Raw genomic sequence first — 23,015 nt, forward strand, 5'->3', positions numbered from 1 at the left:
CCATGGCCTCAGTCCTTGCCCCAGAAACAAGTGTGCTCCATAAATGTTCATCAAACTATAGCCTAGGTGAATTGTACTAAGGGCCACCATGGAGCCTCCTGCCACAAAATAACTCACCAGCATGGCACAGAATGGTTGTCCCAGCCTAATAGGCCAGGTAACTATAAAAATAGTTACCATTTATTAAGTACTTACTATATGTTCACTTTACTTGAATCATCTCATTTAGTCCTCACAACCCTAATAAGTTTAAAGTCAAGACATTGAGAAGTTAAATCTGTTCAAGGTCAAGCAGGATTTAAGTGGTAGAGCTTAGATTTAAACCCAAGTCTGTCTTCATTCTTAACCACTGCTCTACACAGCCTTTTATCTGAGCCTCAGGGTAGTTATGACTTGCCCAAAGCCACTTAGCTCATAAATGGCAGACCTGGGATTTCAGTATAGGCCTGTGTGTTTACCAAACCTACACATTTTACACTCTACGCTCACTTAAGTAGGTGAGGATTGCAGGAGGCTGGAGTACATCTCCAGTGGGAGAGTCACAGAAAACATTTCAAATACTTCATAACCTTGCCTTCCAGGGACTCAATTGTATAAGGTCTCAAGGTAAACCGAGACTCCACCTCTCACCATTTGTGAGCAGTCTATATCCCAGGGAACTCAAATAGAGCCAGAAGTCATTTGACACTGAACTTTATTTGTTCTGACCATCTGATATACTGTCTACTCTGCTAGGAAACAGAGACAATTCTGTCTGCAAAAGGCCAGAGACATGCCAAAATAAACACTGTGACCAGATCTCAAGAACAGCCCTGGAGGACAGAGTCTGTGGCAGCTAGTCAACTGCCCAATCGGGTCCCCTCTCTTCTCAGCTCTAAATGGGTGCTGATTCTTCAAATGGCTGTCAGAGCTGCCCTCTAGAGACCAGTAACTAACTTTGGTGTCCAAAGTCTTGATTACAGAGAACTATATGTTACCCAGTTGTCAATGAGAATCCAATTCTCTTTACTGGCCATGACCAAAAAATGGGAGTCAGGTGGGGTGGTCCAGAGATAGAAACTAACTTGAGAATTTCCAGTAAACATCAAGCAAGGGCTGTCCAACTGATTCTACCAGAGAAGCCCTACAAGGTATGACTGGAGATGCCCCAGAAACATTTCCTAGGAGCTATTTGTGCTACATAAACAGTGCCAAGTGAGTAAGGTCTTGCTTCCCAGAGACCTCTTGCCACCTACTTCAGCTTCTTCCTTAATTCAGACCCCATGGGGCTGCTGCTTCCAAAATCTAGTAAGGTGAAAGGGTTTCCCACCATCAAGCAATCCTCTCCCTTCTCTCTAGTTTCTATAAGGAGGCTTCAAGGAGGGCTCACGAGTGTGTGAGGCCTGAGAGAGGACTGCCTAGGGTATCCAGTCTTCTCTGTTATTCCAGCTCTAGCCACGTGGGGGCCCCTGGCTCCAGAGAATCGGGCACCCAGCTCTGGCTTTGCTCCCAGGGAAGGCTGGAGAGTTGGGAAATCCTTGCCCAGCAGGCCTGGGGCAGCTCCGTTTCACCAGCACCTGAGGGCGGGCGAGTGCACCACGAAAGTCTCAGGTTTCAGGGGGATGGCAGTTGCCTGTCTAAAGGCTTCTCTGTTCCTTGGAATTGTACAGAATGTCTCTTGTGGCTTTTCCTCCTCCCTCCTTTTTTCCTGTTGACTCTCCCCATCCGGCCCTCTGAATCACCAGACTCCACAGGAAAGCAGCAGATGTTGACTTTACTTCGTTCAAGCCAACGTCAGCTCTCTCCTTTGGAGTGGGGAGAAGGCAGGAAGGTGAGAGGTGGGAAATGGAGGAAGATAACCCTCGTCCTTTCCAAATTGTGAGGGAGGATGTAGAGGGAAACTGAAAGAAGTCAGGGACCTAGGGAAAAAATTCTTGATTCCTGGGGATGGGGAAAAAAGGGCCCTAGACTAAGGCCCCAGTGTTGGCTCTGGAACCAGGATGGTAAGGAGGGAAGCACAGGGTGGGAGTGTAGTGCCAGCCCTTCTCATCTGAGGTAAGGCCTCATCTCTTGCCAGCAGCATCCTCATGACTCAAAGGTCAAGTCAGGCTGCAGGTCTGGGGAGATAGTCCAGAGGCTTCTTCGTGTCCCATCTGAGCCCCCAAACCTCTGCTGTTATGCAAGTCTTTTGGAGAAGCTGCCAGGGAGGACTTTCTAGGGCTTTATTCTACATTCATTGCTCCAATTTCTCTTCTCTTTTTTCTTCCTCGGGGATTTTCTTACGGGCAAAGAAGCCAAGCTGTAGGGAAAGAGATAAGAGGCATCACCAAATGCCCTGCCTGGGGACCTGGCCAACAGCCCTCAGATGTATCTGAAGTCTTCAATTTTGTTCTGCTTCCAAAACTGAGATTCAAATTTATTTTATTTGGCTTAGTTTAACTCAACCAACATTTCTGGAGGACAGTGAAGGAGATCTGGGCATGACACCCACAGCCTGCTTAGCTGCCCAGCACAAATCCAGTTCTCCCGGCTATAATCAAGGATTCCTTAATTCATGAGCACCGTGCCCCGTACTCCCCACGACAGAAGTGCTTACCTTCCAAAGGCAGAAGACAAGGAGAGCAAGCAGAAGCAGCCCTCCCAGGACACTGCCAATGAGGATCCACAGGGAGATGAGGACAGGGAGGGACTGAATCACCTCCAGGAGGCTCTGCATAGGAAGGAGAGTTGTTTTTTATTTGCACCCTTTTGCCCAGCTAGCCTCACCCCACGTTGTAGCAAAGCCAGCCGCAAAATAGAAGACTAAAAGGAAAGAGACTGAGGTAGGAATGGAGGCAGTGGGACCCCACCATTCTGATTTATCACTTCTGACTCCCTGACTGCTGCCTAACGAAGACACCTCTGTTCTGAAAAAGCTCACAGGTGCCCTTAGGCCACTGCCACCCTTACTGGTTCCACAGCTCTCAGACTCAGTCTCCAGCCCCACCTCACTCCAACGGGAGGCTTCAGTCAGCTGTAGGACACTGCCCTCCTCAGTTCCCAGCTTGAAGGTGCTGACCACTGTCAGAGACTTGAATTTGGCCTGTGAATGGAAAGACATTTAAAGTGAGCCATCATCTGAATTGGGAGATTGGGATTGACTAATATATGTATAAAATGGATAACTAATAAGAACCTGCTGTATAAAAAAATAAATAAAATAAAATTCAAAAATTAAAAAAAATAAAGTGAGCCATCATCAGGTGATAAGGCTCTCAGAACCCTAATGGCAAAGATGAGGCTGAGGGGCACAACTTCCAGGACGTTCAAAACCAGAGGAAAAGGTTGGAGACCGATGGGGAAAGAAAAGAAGGGTAACAGATGGAAAGCCTATGGCCCTTCATATACTCTGTTTGCTCTACCTGAAATGCATTCAACTCCTCTTTCTTTGGCTAACTCCTACCCTTCCTTTAGATGTCATCCCCTCTGGGAAGTAGGGAAGTGTTTCCTCCTAACCCCCATCACCCTGGATCAGGTTATAATATTCTGTTTACTTCTCTGTCTTTCACCTCTGAACTATAAGATCCTTGAGGTCAAGGGTTGTGTGTTAGTAATTTATGTGTCCCTAGTGCCTAGCACAGTTTCTCAATAAATCTTTGTTAAAAGAATAAATAAATGAATGAAAAAAGGATACCAAAGAGAGAAAGAGAGAACCAGACTTAGGGAAGGATTAACTGTCAGACTTAACTTCCCTGAAAGATGCCTACATCCCAGGGATCTTGTGTAATTCAAAGTATACGGAACATGGGAAAGCACAATATAAACCCCTAGTACTAAACAGCTGTTATAATTAAGAGGTCATTTCCCTTCTCAGGAACTCACACAACTCCTGACTGCCTATCATATTAGGCTCGATTTCATCTTCCCGGCTTTAAAGAACTTTCATAATCTAGATCTCTTTCACTATACAATATCACTTCCCACTACCCTCCATGCTTACCCTGCATGTAATATCAACTATTTACTCATTCACTTAATAAAAATGTATTAAATCACTACAATGAGTTAGGCATGGTGCTAAATGTTGAGGATATTCTTCTCAGTGTCTACCTAATAGAGGGCTTTTTATATAGCAGGCATTTGATGGGTTGATTGAATTTAGGTATACTATAAATGTTGGTTGATTATTGATATAACACTAAGAGATGATAAATGGAGGAAAATACAAGAATAGTAACTAGCTTCTAGTGAGTTCATCTCATTATTCATTTAGTCTTTACAACAACCCCATGAAGTAGGTCTTTTCCTCCCCATTTTAGAGATGAAGAGAAAGAAACTTAGAAAAATGAAATAACTTTGTGAGTAGGAGGCAAAGCGTGAACTTGAACACGAGTCTGTCTACCAGAAAAGCCTATGCTACAGTCCCAGATAGGAGCAGCAGGGGAAAGCAGTGGAAAAGGAAAAGTTTACCCTTCGGAAAAATTCATTGTGAACCAGCCTCAGTAGTCCAACAGAGACCTCAGTCCCCTTTGCCAGTCGCCCAAGGTGGCACCTCATGACCTGACACCGGGAATTGCTCCCATTCTATCAGAAGAGAGAGACAGATCAGGACGCTGGGGTGGAAATATCCCCCACTCCCCACTCTACTCTCCAGCCCAAGGCTCCAAACTCTACTGCTGCCCCCTGCATTCCCACTCTGGACACCTTCTTCACCCTCCTGTGACTCATACCAGCCAGCTTGTGTGCTGAAGCTCCTCTGGATGCACAGGGGGCTCTGGGGGCTCAGTCAGGTTCTGCACTGTGCAGCTTGCCTAGAGGAAGATCCAACTTGAGGGACCCTCTTGATGGTGAGAGGCCGGCCACTCCAGGCTGAGCAGGCGCACACCACCCACACTCCTGTAGTTCTTCCCTGGGTGAGCCCTTCCTTTCTTCTCAAAGAAGCTACATATGTGAAAGAAAGGCGCCCCCAGGGAGGGAGGAGCCCTGAGAGCAGTGACCCAGGACGCTGGGAGCTGGGTGAGTCCACCAAATCAAGATGGCAGGGTTCCATACGCCCCTAGCCCAGACTCACATTGTTAGTGATGACTTGAGACAGTGACAGGAAGTAATTGCCCCCATGGGCCACAGCTGGAAGGAGGGCTGAGATGATGAGGCCACTGAGCACATAGCAGCCAAGGTTCTGAACCTAAAAGGAGGATTGGAAATGGGAAGAGGTGAGAGACAGAGAAAGACGCTTCCTCATCTGTTCCTCTTTACCCTCGATACCACTGAAATCTAAGAGAGACTCCTCCCATCCTTTTCCCAGGAACTCCTCCCCCTCCCTCTGCTTATGCCAAGGCCCCTCCAGCTTCTCACCCTAAGAGTGGTTTTGAATTCAGGGCCAGGGCCCTCTGGGAGGGTCCCATATGGGTGAACCTCATAGCGGTGCAGAGTGGACTCACTGCGTGGACACCAAGTCAGGAAGCACATGGTCACAGCCATGACACAGACACAGGGGCACATGGTCAGCACACAGACATGGATTCAGGGAAGGCAGGGCCAGCACATGGATAAAGAGATGGGGTTACATAGAGAAGATAGAAATGAGACATGACATAGACTTGGTACAAACTTTATGGCCACACCCCATATCCCATCACACCAGCTCCAACCCCCAGGGCCCAGCAAAGCCCTACAACTAGGATGCATAGGTATACCTATACCTAAGAAAGAAAGAGAAGATACTTAAGAGAAGCTTCAGCACGAGTGGGATTGAAGGCAAAAAGATAGAGCAGCCCTAAGGGTTTGGTGTTTGGGAACACTGAAGCACATGGAGGGAGAGGGGGGAAACATAAAGAGTATGAGTCTGGGGTCAGAATGGGGTCTCAGTGGGGAGCTGAGCCATACCTAGAAAATAGGAGGTGAGGCTCATACTGGATGTAGGCTGAGGTCTGGGCTGTGTTATCATGAAGCGTGCCATTTCTCTCCAGGCTATTGCTGTAGGGTCAGGGGGAGAGGCTCGCATCCCAGCCCTGTCTCAGACACCCCTCTCTAGAGTAAAGGAGTCACGCTGTTTCCACCCCTGCTCCCACCCACACACCACCACCACCAAGACCCAACAGGAGCAGCCTGGGAGGAAATGCCCATTGTTCTCACCTGGTGGCAGTCAGCCTCACAAGGACCTGGCTCAGGAGGAAGGAGCAGCTAAACTCAAACTCTAGCAGAAAGGTCACCTGGGGGAGAGGGACATGGTAGATTTCTCCTGGGGGAGAGGGACATGGTAGATTTCTCCTCATGGGACAACTACAGAGGAACAGCAGCCCTTGTGTGCCTCCTTTCCTAAACTCCCAGGCCCCGCAGATTCCAGCCCCTGATCTCTCTGAGGCCCTTTCTCATCCTGGGCCCCAACTCACCTTGGCTCCAGCCTGGAAGACAGGATGCCCCACGCTGCAGAGGCGGGCATGAGGGGAAGGGGCTGCACACTCCACCTTCGCTGGGCCATCCCCCTGAGAGCAGAGGAAGGGGGGTGAAGGCTAAGGTGGGGCTACAACTGCCCTCCTGCCTGCAGCCTCCAAACACAGCCTTTCCCTAGGGCCCCTCACAGCCAATACCCCAATCGTCCTCCTCCTTCCCTGACTCCTCCCAAATTCCCTCCCCCAAGGGCACCTGAGGAGTAAGACTGGACAGGTGAAGGTTTCTGGAGAAGCTGAGACTCAGGCTAGTGTTGTAGGCATTTTCCTTCCTGTTCTCCAGAGTTGCTGACACCAGCACTTTCCGCCGACCACCTCGAACCACGAATGGGTCCTTCCTAGGAGTCGTGGATAAAAGAGAGCCCAGAGTTGAAGGAGCGCCAGAAGCCTCGCTTCTGTCTTCCTGGGCAAGAAACAACCCTCCATCTCCCTTCAAGTCCCTTCTGATCTGTCTCGGGTCACCCCCGTTTGGCCAATTCATGTCCATCCCACCTGGAGCCTCTGATGTCCATATTAGCTCGAAGTACCAGATCTGTGACACATTCATTGTCAGGGCCACAGTCCTTCGAGAAGGGGACCTAGAGGAGAGAGAAGGGGCTGAGGGCTGAGAGGAAGGCATGGGAGAAAGGAATGGGATTGAGGGAAAAGTGAAAAGAGTGGGTGCCCAAGTTAGATTTCACTGTGATCTCATGTCTCCTCCCTCCCCTTTCTCTTGAATTCACTGAGAAGGGCAGTGTTGGGACCCAGGGCAGGGCAGGGCTTGGCACTTCTGACCAGCTTTCGTATGGAGGTGGGTGAGCCCTCATCCAGCACAGGCCCTGGCTTTGTGGTGTTGTCCAAAGCAAAGGTCACAGTCAAGGCCACTGGCCGGAGGTAATCTGATGTATCCTGAGAGAAACCAGAGTCAAGGATTATGGGGAGCCAGGATTAGGGACACGACCCAGGAATCCTAGCAGAATGTGATAATTATGGCGATCATTTACTGAGCACTTTCTATGTGCTGGGCACTGTCCTAAGGTTTTATCAATACTATTACATTTAATTCTAAGACAGCTAACTCCTATTTTGTAGTTGCTATTATTATCCCTCCCTTTTCAGGCAAGGAAACTAAGGTTTGCAGGTTATATGACTTGCCAGAATTTACAGGTGGTAAACGGCAGAGCAGGATTCAAACCCAGATCAGCCGGACTCCACAGTCTGATCTTTCTCACACTCCTGACTCTGGCTTTCTTGCCGATCCAGCAGAAAGTCCTCCCTCTGATTCAGCCTCCTTCTCACTCCCAGGCCCTGATGCAAAGCACTTCCTGCCCCCTCCTCACCAGCACATGGAAGTGCAGCGGCTCACAAGTGATAGTCCCCACACTGAGCCGGAGCCGCCGAGGGGGCAGCCTCTGGCCAGAGCCGTCAAACGCTGCACGGGCCCCAGCTGTCCACTCATCCAGCGATGCTATGAACCGCACATCTGAATGGGGCAGGCAAGAGTGCAGGTGGAGAGGGGTCCCAAGACCATGGCAGGCAAGGGGTTGAGAGCTGCCTAGCATGCACTCTAGTGACTCACGGAATTGGCGATCCCAGCGGCCGGGAGTGCGGGAGGTCACTTGGAAGCAAAGGGCTGCGGATAGGCATGCTGCCTCCTGGCTGCGTCGCTTGCAGTCCCTCTGAACCACACTGATGGCCGGCGGGGTCACATCCAGTGAAGGGGTCAGGTGGACAATGGGCCGGGAGCTGGGAACAGGGTGGGAAAGATAGTCTAGCAGAGGGAAGAAAGTCCTTTGAGAAAGGCAGTCCCCAGTGTTTGCCTCCCTGAGGTCAAAGGAAAGAATAAGGAGCTAGGGGACACATGTGTCCGCCTCCCCTGAACCTTCTGATGGAAGTAAGATAATAGCTAACATTTTTTAAAAATTAATTTATTTTTATTTTTGGCTGCCTGGGTCTTTGCTGCTGCGTGTGGGCTTTCTCTCTAGCTGCGGCAAGCAGGTGCTACTCTTGGCCTTGGTGCATGGGCTTCTCATTGCGGTGGCCTCTCCTGTTGTGGAGCATGGGCTCTAGGTGTGTGGGTTTCAGCAGTTGTGGTATGCGGGCTCAGTAGTTGTAGCGCACGGGCTTAGTTGCTCCGCGGCATGTGGGATCTTCCCAGACCAGGGCTTGAACCCGTGTCCCCTGCATTGGCAGGCGGATTCTTAACCACTGCACTACCAGGCAAGTCCCAATAGCTAACATTTAATCAGCACTTGCCGTGTTCTAGGCACTGTGTTTAGATCTTTTCACAGATTATCGCGTTTAATCCTCACAACAAACGTCTAAGGCAGATACTATTATTATTCCCATTTTATAAACTAGGAAATGGAGGCATAGAGTAAGTTGATCAAGAAAGCCAAATGTAAGTTTGTGACTCCAAAGCCCTTGCTTTTAACAGCTATGCCATGCTGTCTACTGCTACCTGAGCTGGGGCCGCTCACCTGAGCAGGATGGCTGCCCCTTGGGCACCCACAGCAACATCTACCAGGTCATCTCCATCCAGATCTAACCGGCCATCCACACTTCGGCCAAAGTAGCTGAGGGCCTGTGGCATGGAGACAGCAGCAATCCGCTGAGAGGGAGAGGGGAGAGACTGAGCAGAGACTCACACAACTGGTTTCCCAGGCCTCCCACCTAGCTTTTTCTAATTCTCCCCTCAGGCATGACGAGGAATGAGAGAAACTTGCCTGTATTCAAGAGTCCCTAGTACAGCAACATGTTTCCTACCCCACCGCCTCACCTTTTTGACTACTGATAAAAAAGGCACTTGTTCAGTTTGGGTCTCAAGCCCAGGGGAGCAATGATAACCAAAGGGTGCACCTCCCTTCCCCTTCCTCCCACCATGCCCCTGCCTCGTCGGGGCACTCCTGACCTGGGCAGGACGGGTCTTGACTCCACTCTGGGTCCCGTGATAGAGGTACAGTGCTCCACGGTGCCCATCCTCCAGGGGCGCTCCCATAGCCACATCAGCAAAACCATCTTGGTTCAGATCAGGAAGGGCAGCCATGGCAAAGCCAAACCGAGCATCCTGCGGGGGTTCTGGCTGAAGTGTTCCCTGGAGTGTCAGCAAGGACTGCTGGTGGAGGTGAGGAGAAGACAGAAGATGCTGATTTGACAGTCCCGACCTCTCGGCCAGCCCTCAAATGTGTGTGCCTTCCCTCCCTCCCTTTGCCCCCCACAGACAAGCTCTAGGGTATCCCAGCAAGTCTCACCTGGCCCACCAGATACACATAAACACGTCCTGTCTCCTTGTTCTGGGGCCCCAGGAACATGGGGGCAGCCACAAGCAAGACGTCAGTTGTTCCATCCCCATCCGTATCCAATGGGCAGAGCTCACTGCCAAAGTACGAGCCAATCTGGAGAGCGGTGGGTAGTGGTGACCCCAGAGGAAAGGGAAGGCAAGATTATGGACAAGTGGGAAGCACCTGCCAATCTGGTCCTCACATCCCTGACAGACTCTGCCAACCAGAATTCAACACAGACTTTTAAGGTCCCTCTCTTGTCCCTTCACTCTCTTCCCCCATAGCCTGAAGGTCCCTCAGGAGCCAAGGGTCTCACCTGCTCCCCCTGGAGGCTCTGGGCGACCCTCACAGCCCCATCTTTCTTAAGCTGGAAGGCGATGACCTTTCCTCGATGTCTAAACCGAGGAGCTCCTGAGAGAAAGAGGCGGCGTCCACCCCGCAAAAGCATGGAGGAAACAGAGTAACCTAGAAGTGGACAAGGAATCGGGGGTGAAAGGGAAAGAAGATGGGGTCAGAGTAGGAGGTTTCCCTAAAGGCACAGAAGGGGGTCCCAAAGGAAGGTAGCACGAGATCAGTGAGAAACCGCATGAGTTAACAGTGAGTACCTTATACCCCCCATCCCACCCCCAACTGAGGAAGCATTTTTCCCCCTCCACCGTCTAATCCTTTGCAGCTCTCTGCTACTCACCCAGGTAGGCTGCATGGTTCTGCAATGCAGGGGGGAACTCATCTTCCAGGGCCGTCCGTGGCGGGAAGAGGCGGCGACCTTCTTCAAGCCATAACACTGAGCCCCCCCAGTCATAAGCCCCCACCATCCCGAAGAGAATCCCATCCTGTAGGGCAGAACCAGATGGGGTCGCTGAAAAGACAGTGGGGAATAAGAAGAAAAACCTCTCCAGGAGTGAGAGGGTCACTGAGGGCATGCTGGGGTCAGTTGGTGAGGTATGGGAAGGTCAGCATGGACATTGAATAAAGGAGGAATCTAGAAGAGCCCTGGGGTTGAAGCTGTCTGAGTTAGAGGCTGGAAGGAGTCAGATGTTGAGAGGGGTCAGAGTCTGTCCAACCTTTAGCCGATGAGTAGAGAAACCAATCTGAGACATTTCCAGCCCAAAGGAGCTTTCATTTTCTCCGTGGGACCCTTGAGTGTGAGAAAACATCATGAGGCAATATAAGGGAAGACAGTTTCCCCTTTGACCTTCTGAACTTATTCCAGAAGCCCACCTATACCCCAGAACTCCCCCTACCCTGTCCTCTGTTTCTCCAGGGTAATCATTACCCTCAAGGCCAAAAATCCGGTCCCCTAATGCATCCACAATGTCAGTCAGTGCTGCTTCATCTGTGACATTGAAGAAGAATCTCTCGTCTGGATCACTGGCAATAGCTCTGATTTCCTGCAGGAAAGAGCTGGGGTCTCGCTGCCGCCGGAGGTAGTGACCAAGGACCTGGGGTCAGGAGATAAAGGTGGGGTCTGCTAGCTGTGTGCTGTGAGACGGTAGAGCTGTACAGGACACAGCCAACTAAAGAGAAGAAAGGGAATATGGCTGATGTCTGGGAAGTGGTCAATGCCCGTTTTCCTTAAGTTCCCAGTCCTCAGTGTCACCCTCCCCAATCCCTTCTACCCTTCCAGATCCAGAGCTGTTCTCACCGCAATCCCATAGCGTGTCACTCTTGCAGCTTCACAGGCCTTTAGTGCTGTAGGAAGTTCCTCTCCATCATGTGACTCTCCATCAGTGACAACCACCAGTAGCCTGGCAGCCTCTGGTCGGCCCCCATGGGACTGACTGAATCCTTCTGTGCTGAGAAGAGACAGAAAGGAGTGAGGTGTGATCAGATGTGTGCAGATAGATACACATACACACAGTACTTAACACTGTCAGCAGTTCACCGAGGTCAGGCCTCTTGCCTTTTAGCCCATCTCCCCAACTGTCTAGCGTAGAGACTGGCACACAGTAAGAGCTCAAATGTCTGAATGTCATAGAACATATAGAGCAGCATATCATCAATGTAAGTAAGTATAAAATCCATTCACTCATAGATTCATTCAGCAAATATTGTATTTAGGAGGACAAATATTAAGGGAACGTAGAATAAAGGAGAATGGTCAGGTCAGGGGAGTCTTCCCAGAGATGAGTTTTGTCACGTTTGGAAAATAGGCTAGCACATGAGTGGTGGAAAACCCGAGGGCCAAGAGCAAAGTGGGAGTGGAGGTATATAGACAGAGAGAATTCTGTCTGCAGAGATAAATAAAGCAGAAACATGTAGAGACACAGATACAGACAATTTGTAGAAATGCAATGAGTGCAATGACAGCCAATTTAGCCTTCCCCCACCTACATTAGTGTGCAAACAAAGATAAGCTGGCAAGACATCTTGGGATGTACACACTGCACTCCAAAGCCTCCCCTAACCCTTCTGGCTTCCCACACCCCCCTTCCCAGTGCCTCACCAGGCCATCATTATTGCTTGAGCAGTCTTTGTTTCTCGTCCCTCCCGCCGGCTCAGGTTCCTTGCTGCTCTCACCACTTCTTCTTTGGTTCGGAAATCTCCCAGGGACCACTCATGTACAGAGCTCTCCCCATACTGTACCAGTCCCACCTGAGAATAAAGTGTGCACTCTAATGGAGTGTGAGTATGGGGGTGGGGGGTGGAGAAGGTATGCGAGGGAGGGGAGACGAGCACCTGGATACTACTGAAGATGCTACCTACATTTATCTCCTCTCTCCCTGTCTCTCCCCTTCAAGCCCATCCATGTTGCCTTCTCTTACCTGTATCTGCTCCGGGTCAATAAATAATCTCCCTACTAGTCTTCGCAGGAAGGTCTGAACTTCAGACCAGGGGTAGATGCTGTTGGAGCCATCCAACACAATGACGACATCCATGTATGTGGGGCAGCCTAGGAGGAGGGGTATGGTGATGGGGAACAGAGGGGTAAAGGACATTGGGCATGGGGGCAACAAGGGAAGAGGTCACAGGAGGGCACATTTAATTCAAACATTTATTAGGCACTTCTTACATATAAGGAAGGTAGTGTGCCAGGTCCTGGGTAAATATAAAAATGAATAAAAGAGAAGATGGGCATATATACAACTGACTAAAAAAACAAAGAAGGAATTAAGCGCTAGTAGAAACATAGCACCACTCTATGATGTGAGAGAAAAAAAGAGGGTCAGTTCTGATGGAGGAGAATCAAAGGAGGCAGCGACTGAGAAGATACTGAAGACTGGAGATGTTTGAGGCGAGGAGACTAAACACGAAGGCATTTGGGTGGAGAACACTTTAAACGAAAAGAGACGGAAGTATAAAAATAGATGACCCATAGGAGAATGGTGAGGTGAAGGCTATAGCCAAGGTGTAGGGTATGAAGGGATATAGTGAGAGTTGAGTTTTTGAAGTTGATTAAATCAGTTCATGGAGTCTTGACGACCTGGTAAAGAGTCTGAATTCTCATCTGTTAGGAAACATGGAGCTTTTGCGGACACGTTAGGTAGCAGTAAGGATAAGCCATGCAGTTCCCCTGTCAAGCATCATACCCTGTGGCCCCATCTTTTTCCCACCCTGCACCCCGTTCTAGGGACTGAGTCCTCAGGCCCTTCTCCTGGCTCACGTTGTACAGTGGGTGCCAGGCTTCCCTGGGGCTGGAACGAAGCATCTACACGGGCACATATCCCAGAACTGAAGACAGATGAGCCACAAGCATGAGACCAGAGAGGGGCACAAGCCTGGGGATGGATAGAGGAAACAGTTACTCCCAGGCTTGGGAGGGCACCCTCAGAACATGCTCTTTGTCAAAAGAGGCATTGAGACCACTCCCCAAGACCCCCCTCCTTGCTTTCTAGGGTTTTTAACTCCTTGACCCCTCCACATAGACCAGTTTCCCTTATCATACCGCCCTTTTCTCTACCACAAACCTTCACAGCCCCCGCCACCACCCTTTCCTTAGCTTACCATGAATCCCCCATCACCAACTGTCTCCAGTAGAGACATCCCCAGGTGCATATTCACAGCAGGACGAGATGAATTTCCCAGTGGATAGTCACCTGGTTGGAGTGGAGTGGAAGAGCATGAGATCATGGGGTCACAGATGGGGTGACTGAGTTCAGGGTGACTTTGGAAGAGGATGAGAAGAGGCCCGGATCAAGTCAGGAAGAGGAGTACGTGGGATATGGAGGTAAAGAAGTAAGGTGTGATATCACTCATATGTGGAATCTAATTTTTTTTTAAATGTTATCTATGAACTTATTTACAAAACAGAAACAGACTCACAGATTTTGAAAACAAACTTACGGCTACCGAAGGGGAAACGTGGAGGGGGGAGGGATAAATTAGGAGCTTGGGATTAACATACACACACTACTATATATAAAATAGATAATCAACAAGGACCTACTGTATAGCACAGGGAACTCTACTCAGTATTCTATAATAACCTATATGGGAAAAGAATCTGAAAAAGAATGAATATATGTATATGTATAACTGAATCACTTTGCTGTACACCTGAAACTAACACAACATTGTAAATCAACTATGCTCCAAAAAAATTAAAAAAAAAAAAAAAGTGAGGTGTAAGGGGTCAAAGCTACTAGTGTATCAAGGTTAGAGGTTAGGAGTGGAAGAGTGAGGAGTCTTCTTACCCAAGTGGCCCTTGGCACATGGGGCGTTGTGGGAGCCCCCTACAGGGCAGCGATAAACATCTCCCCTTCGGTCACCTGAAGGCCCATCCCAGGGGGCACCCACCAACATCCTGGGAGGAGGAAATGAATACAAGCATAGCGTAAATATGACACTTGAGATAGGCCAGAGGGAAAGGGCATGGTGATGGCAAGTCTAGAGCCCCAGCCATTTCCAAAGAACCAGATTAGTTTATATTTCCATCTACCTTGCCTCCCCTTTAACAGCTCTATCACAGTCCCAATCCCACGGCCCTCTGGTTTCCTCCTCACCATCGGCGTCCACCCCCAACATGTTGTAAGACACTGTATCCAAATTCAGCCTCCGGTGGCCCTGGAAATAGGCGTGGGTGATGCACGTCCAGGTTAAAGGGAGAGCAGAGACCTGGGGGGCCAGGATCATAAGGTTAGCAGGAATCAGCCAGAGAGCCTAATGAATGCCCACAGGTACAACCAGAGAGAAACCGTGAAGGGAACTTTTTGACCTCAGCCTATCTCCCTTCTTCTTACTCATAAGCTGCCCTGGACTCTGTGAATGTCATGTACTCCAAGCAAGGATGATTTTCTTCCTGTGTTTGGGTCCAGATGTCTAACCTGTGGCCCTCTGCCATGCTGTTGCACAGATGTATTTCCATTCCTATCCCCCAAATTTCATTTACAGACATGTCTGGAAGGGTCAAGTTCCTCTTTTCTACATCATTCCTCCTACACATCCTCCTCTCCAAGCTGTGAGGGTCAAAAGAGGGAGAAGGCCTTTCTGCAGCCCCAGAACAACTATTCCTTACAAATTCTCCCCAAACCCAGGACCACAGGGAAAACAAGAGGTTAGTGAACACTGCATGTCTGGGTCTCTTCTTCTCTTCCTGTCTCTTCTTGACTCCCAGTATCATTGTTACACTCTCTCTTTCTCCAATGTCTAGGTCTCTGGCTGACTCCAGCCCTGGAAACCTCAGTGGTAATTAACTGGGTGGAGCCACTTGCCTGCCTACATACAAGGTTTGCCATACATCTTTTCCAAGGGTCCCATCACTCCCAAAGTTTCTCACGATCCACTTCCTTTCTAATTCATCCCCCCTCCCAACTGCCCCCTGCTTACTTGCATTTCTTCCTTAACTCTCAGCCCACTCTAAAGACCCCCTCAATCATGTTCTTGCTGACTCTTCCCTCCCAACCCCAATCTGTTTAAAATCAGAGCTGGTATTTTAGGAAACGAAGATTACAGGGCACTGATGAGGAAAAATTCCAGGCCTCTTGTCCCTCCCATGGTTCTTTCCCTGTGACTTGTTCCTTCAAGTAACCCCCTCTCAGGCCACCCCACCACCACTTTCACCAATGGCTATAGCTCTGTCTCAAAACATGCTCATTTTCAGAAAAGTGTTTTGTATGTGAGCCTTTTTGCATCCAGGAGACTGGCAAGGCTGTGTGACCAGGAACTGTAGCTCATTGGTTAGATAAAACCAGAGTTCTGACCACACAGTTAGTCAGTTATGTCTCAGGAACCCAGAGACCACCAAGGGCAGGGAGAAGTAGGGAGGGGGATAATAGTAATCAGACTAGCCCTGTGGAAGTTCACATCATGTTTCTTTTTGGTTGCCTCACTCCTCCAGGGCTTAGGACAAAGTTTTATTTAATTGGACACAAATATTACACAAGGCACTGGACAGCTTCAGCCCTTACCAGGCAGTCATATGTGTGGGCAAAAGAATGCAAACCCATGCGCACATGTACGCGCGCACACACACACACACACACACGAAACATAGAATCGGTTAACCTCTTAACCTAACTCCCAAAGAATTTTAACCGTAAAGATGCCAATGCTAAACAATCCATATATCTTCCGTTCCCACCAGAAACCAAGAAGTTAACCTCCCTCACCTGTCAGGAACATCAGGGGCAAGAACAGGTGGGGGATGAGGGGGAACTCCATGTCTGGATGTTCTGTCCGCGTGAGAAGTCCTCTGTGCCTCTGTCCCTCTCCTTCTCTGTTTTCTGTACTTTCCCTCCCATCCTGCCCCCTCCCACTGGCAGCTAAAAATAAAGTTGGAAGGAATGGGAGGAGTAATGGTGGGGAAGTGTGGGGAGCCCCAGACCAAGCAAAGGAGGAATGAGCAATTTTAGTGTATTTCTCTGCCTTGGTGCTGCCCCCTGGAGGCATCATCTCAGTAACCAAAGAGAACGCAATTCTTGACTTTCTGTCCTTTCTTTCTCTTCCTTTTTTTTCTGTCCTTTGTTGTTGCCTAGCAATAATGCTTTCCTCAGGTTTGGAATAGAAGGTAGGAGTGGGAGATAGATTCTTTTTACCTCCTAACCTTATTTATGTCAACCTGGAATATGGAAAATGAAAGAGCTGATAACAGTGATATCATTTCCCCACCTACTCAGAGTCCCAACATGTGAAGTCACAGCCCACCCACAAACCAAGACTTACCATCCCCATTCCACTTGGTTCTGTTTGTGACTCTTAGCCTATGCTGCCTTATGGCGTTATAGTTTTTGGAGGAACTATAAACCGTGAACTGGTATGGGGTATGCTTTGTGGAACCAGTATGATTACTTTAACATTAGACCCCCATCTCCTCAACTAAGCTATAAACTTCAGAAGTTGGGACCATGGAGCCTCTTAGCTTTTTGTATCTCTACCACTTAGTATTATGCCCTACATACTGTAGATGTTCAATAAAAGTCTGTGGGTAATGATGCCAGTGGCTAATCCTATGGAAAACCCAAACCATAGTGACAGAAACAGGGGCCTCAGATGACCAGAACACATGGGACCAGACCAAACATCAATGAGCAAATTGATCTTTAATTTGCTAACCTGGAAGGCTTGCTCTCCATCATGGGCTTGGGCCTCAGCTATTTACACAGAATCACTGTACAGTATTTACAACAAGATGCTAAACATAGCATCATTCTGGATAGGCAAAGAAGGGGTATGGAAAGGCTAGAACAAAGTCCTGAAATCAAAGTGTAAGCAGAAACCTGCAGGTGTGAGTGGAGGGAAAGGTAAGGGCAAATCATGAGAAAGGTTGGTGAGGTAGACATGAGAGAGGAAAAGGAAGCATGAAACTACTTCTGGTGCATGTGGGAAGAGTCCACTGGGACATAAAGCCTTCAAAATTATAATCTGGAGTCGGAAGGGGAAAATAACGGCCACAAGTCACCTTTGTGAGGAAAAAGAAGAAGGCAGTTAGAACCTTATAGACCATACCTTCTACCTCCCATACCAAAAAGTAATCCTGCTGATTAAATTCCTATGACAGGGGACTGAGAAGGTACAAAAGAGATACAGAGACAGAATCTTAAATAGACTTAAGAGACAGTAAAAAGAGTCAAGAGAGACACAGACAATGCAATGAAGGAGGAAAAGAACAAAAGCTCCAGCAGATCTGAACATGTGAATCATCCAAGTGACTTCACAAGTCACCCCTCCTCACCTCATCTTCCCCAAAGTTCCTCCCTCTTACTCCCAAATCTCTGGATTTTAGCTTTAACCAAGGAGTGGAGTTAGAATGAGGCCGGTACATGGGGACAATCTAAAATTCCATCTCACCAGTTCAGATCCCCTCCTTATCCTGTACCAGAATATCAGGGCTTGAGTCGGAGCCAAGGGCAGATTAGGGTGAGAATAGACAGGATGGAGGACACGAGGCCACAAAGTCCCACAATTCCAGGACCACAGCGCCAGAGGCCTAGTTTGTCCAGTGGAATGAAGAGATCACAGGCATTTCTGACCACATCCAGCAGGAGAGGGGGATGACCTCGAAGGACCCGAGCCAGGAGCAGGACTCGGAGCCGAAGCTTCAGAGCCACCTGGGGCAGACCCCCTCCTGGAGCCCCTGGACCCCCAGGTCCCCCAGTTTCAATTCCGCCTGGGACTCCTCCTCCAGAACCCTTCAGTCGCCGACTACAAGCTGAAGACTCTTGTTCCATCAGTAGACGAATCTCATAAGCATCACGACTCAAATTCATGATGAGGGAAAACAGATAGTACCTGGGATACACAGGGGAGAAAGGTCAGTACAGATACACATACCCACTTAGCATATCCAACAGAACATTTAAACTTTTTCCCCCATAGTGCAGAAGGACTACATATTAGAATACCAGAAGTGAATTGTATTACCCACTATTAGAAATGTCCTTCTACCTTTCTGTAACTAATGAGTTTATGTGTACCTTAAGATCCTGGCTTACAATAATGAGCATCATGAAATATTCCAAGATCAACCTCATATTTCACTTTTCCACTTGGCAACCCATTAGCACACACACATTCAACTTGAACTACAATAATGCAAATTTTTTTAAAAGAACACCTTCAGGGCTTCCCTGGTGATGCAGTGGTTGAGAATCCACCTGCCAGTGCAGGGGACACAGGTTCGATCCCTGATCCGGGAAGATCCCACATGCGCGGAGTAACTAAGCCCGTGTGCCACAAGTACTGAGCCTGCGCTCTAGAGCCCGCAAGCCACAACTACTTAGCCCACGTGCCACAACTATTGAAGCCCGCACGCCTAGAGCCTGCATTCCGCAACAAGAGAAGCCACCGCAATGAGAAGCCCGCGAACCGCAATGAAGAGTAGCCCCCACTCGCCGCAACCAGAGAAAAGCCCGCGCACAAAAATGAAGACCCAACGCAGCCAGAAACAATAAATAAATAAAATAAAAAAATTTATAAAAAAAAACACCTTCAGTTGTTTCAAAGACTCAAACACATAGACCATTTAAATCCAATACTTTTGTTAAAAGAAAACGAACAAAAAAATGACGCCAAGTTTGCCAACTGTGTTAGATTATAAACTCTTTAAGAACAGTCTATGTTTTTTGATTTTTAATCCATTCTGACAACAGTGGTCTGTATTCAATATAACTGTCCTACCTCTAATACATATCCTGAATCCACATCTATCTATTGTACTCCACCACCACAGTCTAAGCCACCATCATCTCTTGCTTGAACTAACTACTTTAGTCTTTTAACTGGTTTCTCCACTGTCACTCTTGTCTCCCACCCCCAAGAATCTAGTTTCATATAGTAGCTGGCATAAACGTAAATCACATTATACCCTTTCTTAAAACTCTCCATGTTTTCCTTCCTATCACATTTAGAATAAAATACCTTAGACAGGCTTACAGAACTCAACATCTGACCCTGCCTCTCTAATTCCGTCTTGTACCATTCTTTCCTTCAATCACTATGCTCCAGCCACATTGGTTTCTTTCTATATTTTGATCCCATTAAGCTTGTTCCTGCTTTAGGACCTTTACACTACCTCATCCCTCAACCTGGAATAATCTCTCTCCAAAATCTTCAAATGGCTGGCTCTTCCTTGCACTTTAGGTCTGAGCTTACATGTCACCTCTTCAGAGAAGCCTTCTCTGACCCCCGATTCTAAAGTAGCAAGCCATTTACTGTCTATCACATGACCCTATTTTAATTTCCTGCACAGCACTTACCACTCTCTGATGTTTTTCTTATTTATTGCTTCTTTGTCCCCTCCCATTAAAATGTAAGCTCCATAGGAGCAGGGATGTTGTTTGTCTTTACCACTGTATCCCTTTGTCTAGACCAGTGCCTAGCACATAGTAAGAGCCGAATAAATATTTACTGAATGAAAGTATAAACATGGCATATAAACTCTTCTAGGGAGTTGCTTTTCCATACCACTCCAGCCATGCCTCTGCCCCCACCCTTCATACACCAGAAGTCTTGTTATAACTGTAATCACTGAGAAAGATGAAGAGAAAAGAGAGACATAAGTGGAGATGGAAAGATGCTAATATAATGTAAAATAACAAAGCAAATCATAGGGAAACAAATAATATGTATAGAGATCATTTTATTCCCAAATCATATTCCTTTCCACCTTCATTACAGCCTGCTCCTTAGTCCAAGCCAAAATCATTTCTTGGCTACATTAGGGCATCTTCTCCTCTTTAGCATTACTGCAATCCATTTTCCACACTACAGCAAGAGGGATCTTCTTTAAATGCAATTTGAATCATGTCACATCCCTACTTAGAACCCACTGTACTTAGGATAAAATTTAAACAAAACTAAATGAAAAAAATCCTACCATTACCTAGAAGTCCTTGCATGAATGATCTGGCCCACGTCTACCTGTCCAGTTTGAACTTATGCCCTTACTCAATACCGTCCACCACACTGGCTTTCTTTCTACTGCTCTAATTCCATGAAGTCTTTCTTGGTTCAAGGCCTTAGAATGAGCTATTTTCTGCTTGGAATGGTCTTCTCTGCTACTGTTTGCTTTGTATAACTTCTACTCAGACATCAGGTCTGAAATAAAATTTAATTTTCCCTTAGAGTTCTTCTCTGACCTTTCAATCTAAATTAGCTCCCCCTGTTATATATCTCATAACACCCTGTACTTCCCACAAATATTTGGTTTGGTGATTATTTGTTTTAATAGCTGATTCCCCCACTAGACTAGAAGCTTCATGAGAGCAGGAACCATAGCTCTTTGGCTCTTTGCTTTATTCCCTAGCTCATAGTAAGCAGCTACTAAGTATTTTTAGAATGAATGAATGAATGAGTAAGCAGTGAGGGGCATAAACCTGTGGTATAGACAAGAGTGGAACTAAAGCAATGTAATGAATATCTAGTCTTGTCCAATCTTAGTCATTCATCATGAAAGAGCATCTGTCTTCCATCTGCCCCCATTCATTATTCTCTGATGGTTTAAGATCTAAATGAAGGTTAGAAGCCAAGTGATTAAGATGTGTATATTCTGGGAAGACCCTAAAAGATCATCCTCTCATGAAAGGAAAGCTATGCAGTATGGAGAATACAATAGGTCTTGTAGGATAAAAGGATATCAAACCTGAATGAACGCTGGGCCCACTTCTCCTGATCCACACGGGGAGCGAGTCCAGACTTCCCAGCCCACAGGACATTGTCACAGGCGAAGTACAAGGCTCTATTGAGGTGACTAACAGTGATGCAGAATCTCAGGACAACATCTGATAGGTGCACAGCTCGTTTGGCTGACTCAAGGGCATCTGCTGAGTTACCGAGGCGTAGAACTTGTGGGGATTAGCAAAGAAAAGCAAGGATTTGAAAGTAGAGAGGCAAACAGAGAGCAAGACACAGAGAAAGAGAGAAAGCAAGAGAGTGAAAGTCGAGCAAGTGATAGAAACAATAATGAACAATTTTTTTAAAAAAGAGTAGAAATAGTTCAATTTTTTTGCATCCAATTTTTATTAATTTGTGTCCCAGTTTAGTTTTCTCAAATTTGCCTCATTCTTTCCAATCCTTCATCACTCTTACCCCTGCTCTCTCACCTCAATCAGGAGGCCTGCAGAGGATAAGGGTAGAGGCAAATGAGGGAGAATCGACAGAGAAGGTCAAAAACAGGAAGGAGGGACTAAGGAAGAATAGCTGGGGATGGAGAAAGTGTTGAGGTAATAAAAGAAAAGGCACAATTACTTACGCTTTCTCCCTAGGCTCAGATGACCCTCCAGTTGTCGAATCTGTTTCTGTAACTCAGAACTGGCCCCATGTTTCTGCAGTGCATGGCCAAGAAGGGAGCAAGCATACTGGGCGGCCCTGGAGGAGAGAGAGGAGAGAGAGGTAAGGTAAGGTGGAGACCTCCCTCCTCTCCCCCTCAAAAATGTACTTCAAAAGGCAAGTATGGACTCCCCCTTCCCCTGTTTGAGACCATTCCCTTTTCTCCTCTTCATGGCCATATCTCACCGTTTCTCCTCCAGGCCAGGGGAAGAGAAAGGCATAAGAATAAAGAGGAGCCTAGAAGGGGTTGGGAAGCACTACTTCGAATTGAGGAAATAAGAGATCTGATAATGTAAGGCCTGAAGAGGACAATGAAGGCGGCAGGGGGTCCATCACAAGCACATCAGTGTGAGCATGTATGTGATATGTGAGGGAGTGGGGATAGTTGGAGGACAGGTTATTCTTCAGAATAGGTGAACTAAGAGATTTTCCAGGCCCTTGAGATGAATCGAGACTAGAAGGCAAGGCGGAGGCAGAGGAGCTAGCGGGTGACAGTAGGGTGAGGGGACACGGGAACTTCGGAGTGCCTCCTCAGCTCTGGGAAGAGTCCAGGTCGCTATCTGCCACGGGGCGAACGCTCCTCATTCCACCATCGCCCAGTGAAGAAAGTGCTGGTCTTATGTGAACACGCAACCCTGAGCGGCCTCCCCGCCGGCCCACTCGTGCCTCAGTTTCCCCATCTTTCCCGTGAGCAGAAACGAACCATGGCCTCACGGCCGGCTCAAATCAGCCCCTCTCGGTCCGTCCGAGCCCCCGTAGCCCGATTTGACCCTTTTTGACCCCCGTAGTGTGAACTGACCTCGCCTCAAGAAGATCTTCCTCTGCCCGCCCTCCCCCCATTCCTATTCGGGCCGCACCTACACAGCCGCTCCCGGGCCTGGCTCTGAGCGCTGAAGCGGACCCAGGCGTCCATGACAGCGGCAGCCCCGGCTCCACAGCTTCGCTCCCGCCCCACTTCCCGCCCCTAGTCACGCCTCCTGGACGACCCAACGGTGCCGCGCGAGGGACAAACATCATCAGAAAATAAAGGGAGTGGAGCCGGCCCCTGAAGCGCAATTTCAGAACGAGAAGCCCTTGTCTCTGGGCCTATACCTGCGTGTTTTTTGTACGTGTCTCCGTCGCCTCGTCCTCTAATCAGATGATC

General features: G+C 48.2%; 2 protein-coding genes across 14 annotated transcripts; both read right to left on the reverse strand.

Moving 5' to 3' along the window:
- Positions 1 to 677: 677 nt before the first annotated feature.
- ITGA10 (integrin subunit alpha 10) lies at positions 678 to 16,307 on the reverse strand. Of its 12 annotated transcripts, none has more exons than XM_059929501.1 (30): positions 16,216 to 16,307; positions 14,611 to 14,722; positions 14,302 to 14,411; positions 13,613 to 13,704; positions 13,272 to 13,386; positions 12,433 to 12,560; positions 12,114 to 12,262; positions 11,313 to 11,463; positions 10,944 to 11,109; positions 10,732 to 10,805; positions 10,356 to 10,500; positions 9,984 to 10,132; positions 9,638 to 9,781; positions 9,298 to 9,498; positions 8,867 to 8,997; positions 7,966 to 8,132; positions 7,727 to 7,869; positions 7,182 to 7,295; positions 6,900 to 6,985; positions 6,604 to 6,745; positions 6,351 to 6,470; positions 6,094 to 6,170; positions 5,845 to 5,934; positions 5,314 to 5,398; positions 5,030 to 5,143; positions 4,689 to 4,769; positions 4,429 to 4,542; positions 2,966 to 3,061; positions 2,576 to 2,689; positions 678 to 2,278 (listed from the first exon to the last, which is right to left on the reverse strand). In XM_059929501.1, exons 1-30 carry the CDS (start codon positions 16,265 to 16,267, stop codon positions 2,213 to 2,215), a joined length of 3,528 nt encoding a protein of 1,175 aa, XP_059785484.1. In that variant the 5' UTR covers positions 16,268 to 16,307; the 3' UTR covers positions 678 to 2,212. The 12 variants fall into 12 exon arrangements, 11 of the variants coding, with proteins under 11 accessions (XP_059785484.1, XP_059785492.1, XP_059785480.1 ...); XM_059929509.1 differs by having other exon boundaries at positions 6,351 to 6,443; positions 9,298 to 9,501; XM_059929497.1 differs by having other exon boundaries at positions 9,298 to 9,501.
- An 819-nt stretch (positions 16,308 to 17,126) lies between these two features.
- Positions 17,127 to 22,888, reverse strand: PEX11B (peroxisomal biogenesis factor 11 beta). 2 transcript variants are annotated; one of them, XM_059929600.1, is made up of 4 exons: positions 22,671 to 22,888; positions 21,795 to 21,910; positions 21,186 to 21,387; positions 17,127 to 18,334 (listed from the first exon to the last, which is right to left on the reverse strand). In XM_059929600.1, exons 1-4 carry the CDS (start codon positions 22,886 to 22,888, stop codon positions 17,929 to 17,931), a joined length of 942 nt encoding a protein of 313 aa, XP_059785583.1. In that variant the 3' UTR covers positions 17,127 to 17,928. The 2 variants fall into 2 exon arrangements, with proteins under 2 accessions (XP_059785583.1, XP_059785590.1); XM_059929607.1 differs by having other exon boundaries at positions 22,729 to 22,819.
- Between the last annotated feature and the right edge of the window lie 127 nt (positions 22,889 to 23,015).

The sequence above is a fragment of the Balaenoptera ricei genome, chromosome 1, assembly GCF_028023285.1.
Source record: "Balaenoptera ricei isolate mBalRic1 chromosome 1, mBalRic1.hap2, whole genome shotgun sequence".
In the NCBI taxonomy this organism is placed as follows: domain Eukaryota; kingdom Metazoa; phylum Chordata; class Mammalia; order Artiodactyla; family Balaenopteridae; genus Balaenoptera; species Balaenoptera ricei.